The following is a 10,970-nucleotide window of genomic DNA, read 5'->3' as shown; positions in this document are numbered from 1 at the left end:
CGCGAAATCAATCTTGCGTCGTTTCGAATTTGGCGCCGGCCGCGCGGCGAAGGGAACGAGATAGTCGAGATCGAGCGAAACATCGATACACGCGCTGCGTACTTCACGCGACACGGCGAACGTCACTTGTCACGCGTCAAAAACATGGTGCGATGAAAGCGAAGTCGAGAGGAACGATGATGACGATTTACCGCGGCGATTGATTGATTGATTGATTGCCGATCGCGTCGAGAGGAATAAACCAGGTTTGATTCTGCCTTCGATTGATTCGACGTGCAATTCGCGAATAAACAATTATCGAACGGCCAAGTTTGCTCGTCGGTAAAAACGATTTCGTTTCCTACACATTTCGACTGCAACGACCCGTTCGCCCATCGATCCGTCGGTTAATTCAACAAGTATCGAGGTTGTACGAATTTTCATTTTCGAGAAATAGAAATATTTTTAGAGTGAAAAGATCGAAAGAGAAAGAGAGAGGGAGGGGGAAAGAAATATCGTTCGCAACGATGTTCTGCCTCTATCGGAAGTCGCAATTGTCCGAAGATTCGGAATGGCTGAGCTTGACGTTGGAGATTTTCATGCGGGCTCATCGTTTGTTGAAAAATTTCGTGGATTTCTACAAGTTCGTCCCCCGAGAATAGATCAAAAAAAATATTTTTTCTTTTATTTGAAAATATAAACGTTTGTTAACGTTTATGAAAAAAAAAAATTCATCCAGATTCCACTCGAAGAAATATTTCGCGATTAATTACGAGTCGATCCCTTTGCACGGTGCTCTGGACGTTGTGGCCGCCTCGACCGCGTCGATAATCTGCGTGAGCGTGTTGAAAAAGAAATGCCAACAATCGGATCTCTACCAAGACATGTCCCCTTGCGTTCGGTGTCAAGATTTTGACGTTTTACCGGACGAGGTGGTTCGCAAAGTGAGCGGAAAAAAAAAAAACGCTTTTTCTTAAAAAATTCCTCCCATTCCTTCACTTCTCTTATACGCAGATGGACGTGATTCTGTTGTGTCTGCAAAACCCTAATGACATCGAGAACATCATATGCCGGATAAAGGACGTGTTGTATATTTTGGAAAGGTTGACGCCGTGCAGGATGTCGGAGAAAATTCACACTTTGTCGCTTCTCCTCAAGGAAATAGTGAAGAGGCTCGTTTGCTCTGTCCAAGGTTTGGAAGGTAATCACACAGAGAATTGACGAGTGATTTTTGACGAGAAAAAATTTTCTCTCCTTTTTATTCCCTTCTCTCGAATAAAGGAACGGGATAAATTTGGAATTGATTTTTCACCCATCACGTCGTTTCCTTAGAATCGTTCGACAATACGCAAACCAAGATGACACTGAACCTCGTGAACAACTTTATTCGGGACTGGAGCGAGAAAAGATCTAAATCCTACCCTTCTCTCAGGATATGCAGATTCTGCGACCGCGCAATCACTGAAACGACTCGACAATGGGTACGTATCGCTTTATTTCGAATAAATTGTATCCTCGAAACGCTCGCTCAAAAGTGTTTTCGATCCTCTCGCATTTTTAATCCTTTCTCTAACGAATTGTTCTTTTCGTTCATCTTTCAGGGGACATTTTGCTGCGAGGAGGCGTTCAAGTTCAACAACATCCGGATCGAGTGGGTCCTCCGTCAATCGATATCGGTCAGTTCCACGATTTCTCTTTTACCTCCTTTCGTTACGACAGTTCGAAAAGCGCGCGCATTCCACTCTTTCGACGCCATCTTGGCATTCCCTGACAACTGTCGTATATTGTATACGAGCAAACGAGTACATTTTACGCGTATTCACAGTTATTCGAATAACTGCGTAAGGGCGTTAAAAAGGTAAAATTTCGAGATTGATAACGCGTATTTATTATAGATAACGATGAAAAATTATCATGTATACTGTCTCTAACTAAGCTAATTTTTTTTTTTTTTTTATTTTAAAGCTAAAGCTTTGCCCTTCACAACGACACAAGAAAGAACACTGACACTTCGTTAAAGCTTCTTTTTAAAATAAAGATTGGGAACAGGAAATGTTAAGCGATAATTCCAAAATATCAAGATGAAATTTGGTACGCTCGATCAAAAATTAATGAGATTAAAGAAAAAGTAGCAAGATTGTAAATAATAATTTTATTTTCTAGCAATTTGGAGATTGGCTTACTATGTTAATAGTTAAAAAAATATGAAGGAAAAATCATACTGCACCGGGGACCAAACGTTCAATTAATTATCTGTATAAAAATTTTTCCATTTTGAGGAAAATATAACTATGCGTCTTCAACGCCATCTTGGTATTCCCTTGTATGAACACTTTTTTAAACTGTTAAAACTATTTCATCTTTTTACTTTGCAGTTAAATTACACATAAAAATACAATTCACTAAATTTTAAATTTAAAATTTCTTCTGTCGCTCTATTTCCTATATAAACCTTATTTCCCTTCTGACCATGACGACTTCATTTCATAATACTTTTCCAATATTTCCCCGATCAATTAAAACTTGAATATAATACATCCTCTCTATTTTAAAGTTTGCAAATAAACAACAATGATATTCCACACGCGAATGAGAGAAAGAAATCTACCACTACAAATTCAATTCCAGTTACCACCACTCAGTATATTTTACTAACACTCATATTATATTTCCAAATAACATTTCTCCAAAATACCTCCAAAATACCCGAATCTCTCCATCCTTGGAAGAGATGCCCAACGAAAAAGCAATCCTCTCTTTTTCGTTCGACTGTCGTAACGAAAGTCGTAGTACACCGGCCCGCGAATTAATAACCATCTACCATCACCATACCATAAAAACGGAGCAGGACTCGAGCAAAAAGACGGGGGACACGGGCCCGTGGAAGGATCCTAGGAGCCTGAGGGAGGAGGAGCAATTCTTGGACACGGAGGAGGAGGGGGTCCGGTACTCGGCCGGAACCGAGGAGGAGGCGAGCGACAAACGGGGGAGGAGGGGACCGAGGGCGACGGCGAATCTACCCCTGGCTGGGGGGAGGAGGGGGGAGCGGCACGAGGAGGGGAGGGACTCGCCCGCGAGGCGGGCGGCCGAGGGGGGGGAGGGGCGGCCTCGAGTCGGCCTCGAGTCGGCGAGGGAGGGGAGGGTGGACGACCGCCGATCCTCCCCCGCCGAGGGGAGGGAGGATTCCTCGCTGGCGAGGGGGGGCCGCGAGGACACCCGAGGAGGGACGACCCGCGACGTCGCCAGGGTGGACGGGCAGGAGCGGGGAGGGGATAGGAGGGGGGGAGGGTTGGAGGATAAGTCGTCGGGGAGGAGGGAGGGGCACTCGAGGAGGAGGTTGTACAGGGATGGAGGGGCACGGGTGGAGGGTAGGTCGGAGGAGGGGGAGAAAGCGGGGGAGGGGGAGGAGGGGGAGAAGGGTAGGGGGAGGAAGAGGGGGAGGGGGAGGGACGCGAGGAGGGGGAGGGGGGAGGGGGAGGAGGGTACGGAGGGGGAGGGTGGGGGGAGGGCGAGCGAGAGGGGTCGTAAGGGGAATAATCTGAGGAGGGGGAGGGAGGGGGAGGGGGAGAGGGAGGAGGAGGGGGAGGGGGAGGTTAAAGGGCGAGAAGGCGAGAGAAGGAAGAAGAAGAGGATAGACTCTGAGGGGGAGAAGAAGAAGGTGACTTATAAATTGAACAAAGAGGAGATCGAGGAGTTGAAGAAGAAGAAAAAGGGTAACGTGACCGGTTTTTTTTTTTTTTTTTTTTTTTTTTTTTTTTTGAATATAAAATTTACCACAAACGGGGAAAATGAAAATCTCTCGATCGATAGATTCTTCTTCTTTTTTTTTTTTTTTTTTTTTTTTCTCTCCCTTCGAGCAGTTGAAATCAAGGAGGACGAGAAAATATTGACGGAGGACGAGAAATCGATCATCGAATTGGTGAAGAAGGAGAGGGAGAAAGAAATCGATTTCATCAGGGTGAAGGAGTACGTGAAGCCGATCGAATTCCCTTACAAGAAGGTGGTGAAAGTGTACGAGAAGCCGATCGGTATTCTTCCGTTTTTTCTTTCGAAATTTCCGATTCTCTCGTTCGATCGATGAATCGATCGATTGAGTGTATCGCGTCGCGAGTAATGCTCGAGGTTTTCCGCGAAGCCCGCCTCACGTGAAAATTTCCACGTTACAGAGGAAACCACGATCAAGTACCAATTATCAAACCCGTTGTTCGTGAAGCTCGGCTGGACCATGCTCCCCGTTTCGAAAATCATGAGGAAAGTTATCGAGTATCAAACGAATCCTGCCAAACCTCATCTCGATTGGTATGGTTGGAACATTGTACTTTGCTTATTTCGAGATCGAATCGAATTAATTTCCTCCTCCTTTCTCCTCTTATACATTTTTACAAGAGAATTAATTAACGTTTTAATGAATATTGAAACGATGATTTATTACGAAGAGCAATTTTACGCGTTCATTCCCGATTAAAATTAAATTTAAAACAAACTTTATAGTCCTATTTCTATTTTCTTCTTTTTTTTATCTATTACAATTTCGAGATATAATCTTAAAATTCGAGATATATTCGAGATTAAATATACGCGTGTATCGAAGATATATATATATATATATTTCGATCGACGAGCAAACTCATCATCCGTGGAATTCGATCACGTGAAACAGCTCGTTAAATTTTATGCATCGGCGAATTTGATTTTGCCAGCCCGAGGATTACCGTGTTGCCGATGGCCGTATCGACGATTTCTCAACGCCTCGCCCCCATTAACGAGTGATATTTCGCGAGAGGACGAGAGCAACGTAGCGTTAAAAAAAGAAAAAAGCGAATTTCAAATCCTCGCGTTAAATTATTTATTTCTTCTTCGATCGAAAAATCGATCCGAAAAATTTCCATCATCTCTCGTTCCAAATTTGCTCTTCTTTAATTACTCAACTTTCGCTCTTCGATCTGTTCGAACAGAAAAATTGACGAAGATTATTATAATTATAATTAACACGTTACGATTCCAGGTTCAAGAAATACAGGCTCGAAAGAAGACTGTATTACAATGACAAGCGCATCTTTATGAATTTCTCCGGCGCAAGATCGGCGGAAATATATTATCCGAACGGGAGCCTTGCCATTAAATTCAGCAGGCCGCCGGAGCGAGAATGTAAGATTATCAATCTTACCATTCCGTAAATCGATGATCTCGTTGAAGGTTGAACGAGAACGATATTTGAAAATTGGAACAATTTTCGAAATCTTCCGATATTTCACCGTGCGCGATTTTGAAAATTTCGAATTTCGAATTTTGGAAAAGGAACGATTTCTCGAACCTTCAGCTCGGATGATCGATCGTGCCAAGGGGCTGCCAAAAAAAGAAAAAAAAGAGGAAAATAATAATCGTTTCGAGAAAACGATTGATTGACAAAATAAAAAAAATAATTATTATTTTTTCGGCAACCCTGATTGACGCGATTATCGAGAGGAACGAGCGAGCAGGGGACGAAAAAAAAGGAATGATCGGAAAAATCGATTTCAAGACGATATGTATACTGTATTCAGCCCAGGAGGCAAAGATTTCATGGGCGTGAAGAGGAGGCCCCAGATCATCGCTGTATTCGACACGATGGGGAACGGCGCCGTGTTCGACGAGGAAGGAAGGACGAGGTCCGTGTTCGAAAACAATTCTCACCTCCCCCCCCCCCTTTGGAATTTTTAATCAACGTCGTTCCGTTCCAACTCTTTCTCACGAACTTTGCTCTCTTGTTTCAAGGGTTTCGTTCAATCAGATCGGGGGTGTTTGGAAGGATAATCCGACCAGGATCCCCCTCACGTGGAGATGGGACATATTCGAGAGGACGCCGATACTGGAGAACGTGTACGTGGTGGGTGTGCGAGAGAAATCGATCTCCTCTTGTAAATTTTTGGTAGTAAAATTGATCAACGACAACCTTTGTTATCCTTTTTTTCTGTTCCCCTTTTCGCAGGAGAAATCCGCGGCCCATTTGGAGAAATATTTCTACCCGCCGACGATGAAGGTGTTCAGGAGGTAAGGAGATTTCGAAGGAATTTTTGAATTTTTGAATTTTGAATTTGTTTTACCTGCAGCAACAAAGCGTCCACGCCGTCACTGGTTTCGCGAAAGGAGAAGAGGGTGGAGTACGTGAAACCTGTTTTCGAGGAGGAGTACGAGGAGGAGGAGGAGGAGGAGGAGAAGGTGCAGGAGGTCGAGTCCGAGTACGTGAAGGGTTTCGAAGTTTTACTATTCTTTTTCCAACGATAAATAAGTTAAAATGAATAGTCGATCGTTAATCTTCGAGATTTCATTCCCTCGATAATCAAGGAATTAAAAGATAAGAGAGAAGTGTTATATTTCGTGTAATAGGCAAATTTACTCGAGCGATGCTTGCTACTTGAAACCGATCTTCGTGCAAATGAACGATTACATCAGTTTGAAAATTTTGAATCGGCGCACCGTCACCCTTCGATTCCTTGCCAACACGAAAAACGTCAGGTAAGTGTTTCTCTGTTATAAATTTTAACAACACGTCTGTGATAATAATAATAATTGAGGCCGAGTGTCTTATTCGAACTTATTATATAGAATAGAGCTCGGCACGATCTTAAATTTAACCAAGCAAGTGGGATTCTACTTCGTGGATATGAGGGTGAAATTTAGTTTGCTGAAGTGAGTTGAAAATTATAACGTAAACGTTCCGATGATACGTCCAAGTAATATTCTTTTTTTTTCTTCTTTTTGTTCTTGCTCGCTAAAACAGATGCAAGTTCGACGATCCGATCCACATAAGGCCCGACAGCAGCGTGTACAACATATACAAGGAATTGGAAAAAATCAAAAAAATGGCCAAGCAACGGGAGCTCATGATGGAGAAGTACAGACCATACTTGCATACTTGGAAAATGATGGGGACCAGATGTCGTCCCCGATAATTTCACGTCCGTTTCCCTCCAATTCCCTCGAGACTGTCCTTGTTTTTTCTCTTTGACGAAAATAAATAAGATAAAAAAGTATCCTGGGAAAAAGAAGCGAAGGAGTAATATAAGGGATCATTGCATTACGCATTAGGATTTATATAAATAAAAATGAGTATGTAATTGAAATAATCATGAAGTAAAAATCAAAATCGTTGCCTCGGTGTAAAAGAACGCTTTTCCTCGCAACGCGTTAGCGATACGTTACGCGCAATTGTATACAACTCGCGCGCGCATGCGCGTATCGCGATCGCATCGTCCAATTATATTCATTCGTGTCGTGGATCGTACGTTGAGTACGTCGTGTCGCGTTTCATGCGTTTGTCGTGCTTGTGTGTCGTGTACGTGTATTTGTATGTGTACGTGTGTGCGTGCGCTCAAGCACATACATATTATCCCCCATTATGTCATCGAAGGGGAATATTTAAAATTCGAAAATATTCTTAAATAACTAAATGAGAGGAAGGAGAAAGGATAGAGACGGAACGAGACAAAACAATTTCGATTGTCGAATAAATTAGGTTAGTCGGATTCGATGGTGAGAAAATGGGGAGGGGAGAATGGGTAATCGCGCTTAGTTAGAGAAACAAATAAATAATAATAATAATAATAATAGTAATAATAATAATAATAATAATAATAATAATAATAGTAATAATCGTCACGGGTTTCAACAATACGAGAGAATCCGTGGCTCGCTAGACGAGATGAGGTACGAAAGGAAGTTTTGAGAAGAAATTACAAGGCAAATACCCTTCTCGTATAAGTATACGAACGTGTGTGTGTGTGTGTGTGTGTGTGTGTAGATATGTATATAAATAATCGTGAGTGTATCGAGGACGCGAAATTAGAAGGTCGTATTATCCTGTGGGTCGCGTAGGGCCGTCCTAACACTTCCGACTTATTTACAATGCCCTTCGAGACTGTTCCGAGGCGATCAACCTTATCTCCGTACGAGCACGCCGACAATTTTATTGTTATCGATTCTTTTTTCTTTTTTTTTTTTTTTTCTTTCTTTTTAATTCCACAACGAAACGACATCGGACAATACGTTGACATATTTTCTCGAGATTTGTTTTTTCTTCTTCCTCCGATGCATCGTTCCTCTTTCATCCTCTTTTTCTCGCGTTTCTTCTTAAGTGTAACGCTTATTTACACGTTTTCTTTTTCTTTCTTTCTTTACCCGTTTTGTTCCATCCGTTCCAACGTTTTCCAAGATTCGAGTGGACGAGGAAGTGGAAAAGAAGGAAAATAGGAAATTCGAGAAGGAGAAGGAGGAGGGGAAGAAGAAACGGAGAGAACGTTTCCGTGTCGGGTAACTCGGGCCTGTAATTATTTCCATCGTATGTATATATATATATATATATACACACACACGATATGTATATATATATATATATATATATATATATACGTATATAGGTGTCCTCGAGATCCTGTTGAAACGTCCATATAACATATCCCGACATGGACGATCTCTCAGTTGGCCACCTTGACGAACTCGGGGTTGGAAACGGGGCAGTTCTCGGCCGCGTACGCCGGATGGACGAAGCCGCCTCCCGCCACCATGTTCTTCCGATCGACGGCCCGCACCCTGACGAAGAGGAAGGCAGCGACCAGGGAGGCGACCACCACCACGAGGAGGAGCATGACCAGGCCACCTACGAAGCCCGGCAAGCTCATGCAGATCGTCTCCGGATCGGTGGAGGCGGCCGCGTTCTGTATAACGACCGTGGTGTCGTTGCTCGAGTTGGTCGTCCCGAGGGCGAAGTTCACGTCGCCCGGCGCCACCACCTGGATGGTCCTCGACGTGTTCACGTCGGTCATCTCTTGGGCGGCCCTCTTGTACACGTGGCCCACCTTCACCAGGCTCACGATCGCTCGATCGATCGCCGTCTGCAACGAGCAAAAATCACCCAAAGTCGATCTTTCCTCTCCCATCCTATTCGACATCGACAAACTACTCACGGAATCGTGGCCATCCCCTGATCTCCGCCTCCTGGCTCCCCTCAGCTCGGCAGGGAATCCTTCGACCGACCTCGGCCGACCCCCAAGCGTCGCCAGGTTACCCTCCAACTCCTCCGACCCGGCGCTCCCCTTCCTCTTCACGGTCTGGTACGCGGCAGCCGGGTGGCCGGGGAGGGGCGGCGGCGGAAGGTGGATGCTGTCCTGCTGCGGGCTCTGCGGCGGGCTGCTCGCCGTCGCGTCGCCGGGCGTCGAGCTCGGCGAGGAGGACGACGTCTGCGCCTGCGGCGCCGGCACCACGTCCGCGTTCTGCTCGCTGCCCCCGAATCAAAAATTTTCTTTTCCAAAATTTTCCAAATTTCCCCTGTCCCCCCCTCCTCCGTGTTCCACCTACCTGTACGCCCCGGCGGGGCCGCTCGGATGGCGAGGGTCGGCGAACGCGGGCGGCACGCCGTACTCGGGCACGGGCGGGGCCCCGTACTCGGGGCCCAGGCCCTGGTGGACCGGGGCCCCGTACTCGTGGCCGAGGCCCGCCGCCGCTGGCGCCCCGTACTCCAGGCCTGGGTGGCCGCACTTGGGCTCGGGGCAATTGTAACGGCACACCTGTATCACGCACTGGAAGTGGACGTTCATGCTGTCCGGGAACTTGAAGGCTTGGAAGTAGGCGAAGCTGACGACCGAGGCGCTCGGTCCGAAGTTCTTTATCTTCTGGAACCTGGGAACAAGGGAGAAACGATTACCTTATTATCACCTTACCGAGGTAAGGTGAATTTCGACGGGGGGGTGTGGGATACGCACCTGGACATGATCTTCGGCCTGACGACGCACCCGTACTGGTCGACCAGTTGGATGGGGGCCCTCTTGCCGTCGTGGGCCACGCAGTTCCTCACGAGCATGTCGAACTTGTTCTCGTCGTCCTTGATGGCCAGCACCATGGTCATGGTCTGGCCTATCTTCACTATGCCCGAGACCTCGCTGGCCCACGGGCCCTTGCCCACCTGTATCTGCATCCAGCACTGCAAATTGTCGCCGAGGAAGTTGGCGGTGACGGCGTGGAGCATGTCGACCTGGAACGGCCTGAACGTGACCGCCTTCTCGTAGAAGTCGTACCAGGTGCACCTGAGCTTCCTCGCCTGGTCCCACACCTCCTGCACGTAGGGGTCGTATTGGACGATGATGGTGTTCTCGACGTAGCTGCCCGACGGGGTGGGCGCCCCGTACGCGGCCACGTTGTGATTGGCCGAGGAGCTCATCCCGCACGAGTTGAGGAATATCTCGAAGGTGGCGCTCAGGTGGCCCGTGCCCGGCTTCAAGTGGACGCAGTGGGGATCCGAGTAGAAGCCCTTGCTGAAGATCATGCCGTAGAACGGCCTGTCGAACTCGATGTTCACCCGCATGTGCGTCTTCTCGCACTGCACCTGCAGGTGCTTGATCTGGGGCGTGTCGGGGGAGGCGAGCGGCCAGTTCTCCTCCGCGCCGTGCGCGCCCCCCGCCGCGCCGTACTGCGCCCCGCCCGCCCCGTAAACCGACCTGTGCTCCAACGGGAGGGCGCTGCTGTCCACCAGCGGGGCCTCGCACCTCGCCCTCTGAAAATCGACCGTCGTCTCTTCATTATTACCTCTTATTATATTGTTATTGTTTTATATATATATATATAATGTATATATATTTATGTTATTATGTATATGTTATTATATATATATATATGTTGTATAATTGTTCGACTTCTTCGAGGTGGAGGATCTCGAGGTGGGGGAAGGGAAGGATAGTTTAAATAGGTAATTAATTATTTAAATTAATTTAAAAACTTGTTCTTTTCTATTCTCTCTCGTTTCTTGAATGGAAGTAATTTTATTTAATCGGTGCAAGATTCACTCGTTCAATAAGAGTGCTGTTATTGTATTTATTTCATGTTTCTTTTTAAGTAATTAATATGTAAAAGTCAGACTCATCTTCAGTCGAATTTAATTTAATTTAATTTCAATGCTTGAATTGAAATTCGAGAACTTTGGAAATAATATTTCTACCGCCACTGTCAGTTTTTAAGTAATT

General features: G+C 45.8%; 2 protein-coding genes across 2 annotated transcripts; one reads left to right on the top strand and one right to left on the bottom strand.

The window, feature by feature from the left end:
* Nucleotides 1-577: 577 nt before the first annotated feature.
* LOC122714192 lies at nt 578-6,984 on the top strand. Its single transcript, XM_043935333.1, has 16 exons — nt 578-923; nt 994-1,180; nt 1,312-1,460; nt 1,581-1,655; nt 2,828-3,004; nt 3,608-3,692; nt 3,840-4,007; nt 4,146-4,278; nt 4,985-5,127; nt 5,501-5,627; nt 5,734-5,845; nt 5,948-6,009; nt 6,069-6,197; nt 6,346-6,474; nt 6,565-6,648; nt 6,740-6,984. Exons 1-16 carry the CDS (start codon nt 696-698, stop codon nt 6,909-6,911), a joined length of 2,160 nt encoding a protein of 719 aa, XP_043791268.1. The 5' UTR covers nt 578-695; the 3' UTR covers nt 6,912-6,984.
* A 1,445-nt stretch (nt 6,985-8,429) lies between these two features.
* LOC122714247 lies at nt 8,430-10,501 on the bottom strand. Its single transcript, XM_043935437.1, has 4 exons — nt 9,717-10,501; nt 9,313-9,633; nt 8,922-9,234; nt 8,430-8,849 (listed from the first exon to the last, which is right to left on the bottom strand). Exons 1-4 carry the CDS (start codon nt 10,313-10,315, stop codon nt 8,433-8,435), a joined length of 1,650 nt encoding a protein of 549 aa, XP_043791372.1. The 5' UTR covers nt 10,316-10,501; the 3' UTR covers nt 8,430-8,432.
* Between the last annotated feature and the right edge of the window lie 469 nt (nt 10,502-10,970).

The sequence above is a fragment of the Apis laboriosa genome, unplaced genomic scaffold (genome assembly GCF_014066325.1).
Source record: "Apis laboriosa isolate Shangri-la unplaced genomic scaffold, ASM1406632v1 scaffold28_cov147, whole genome shotgun sequence".
Classification (NCBI taxonomy): Eukaryota; Metazoa; Arthropoda; class Insecta; order Hymenoptera; family Apidae; genus Apis; species Apis laboriosa.
This window is presented reverse-complemented; position numbering and strand designations above follow the sequence as displayed.

Excerpts from the sequence above, each read along its gene's own strand:
- LOC122714192 (XM_043935333.1), top strand. The coding sequence starts at position 696 with ATGAAAAAAAAAAATTCATCCAGATTCCACTCGAAGAAATATTTCGCG. Across the intron at positions 3,005-3,607 it reads CGACGGCGAATCTACCCCTG|AGGATAGACTCTGAGGGGGA; the intron begins GCTGGGGGGAGG and ends AGGAAGAAGAAG. Across the intron at positions 6,475-6,564 it reads GCCAACACGAAAAACGTCAG|AATAGAGCTCGGCACGATCT; the intron begins GTAAGTGTTTCT and ends CTTATTATATAG.
- LOC122714247 (XM_043935437.1), bottom strand. The coding sequence starts at position 10,315 with ATGCGGGTGAACATCGAGTTCGACAGGCCGTTCTACGGCATGATCTTC. Across the intron at positions 9,634-9,716 it reads AGGCCGAAGATCATGTCCAG|GTTCCAGAAGATAAAGAACT; the intron begins GTGCGTATCCCA and ends CCTTGTTCCCAG. Across the intron at positions 9,235-9,312 it reads GGCCCCGCCGGGGCGTACAG|CGAGCAGAACGCGGACGTGG; the intron begins GTAGGTGGAACA and ends ATTCGGGGGCAG.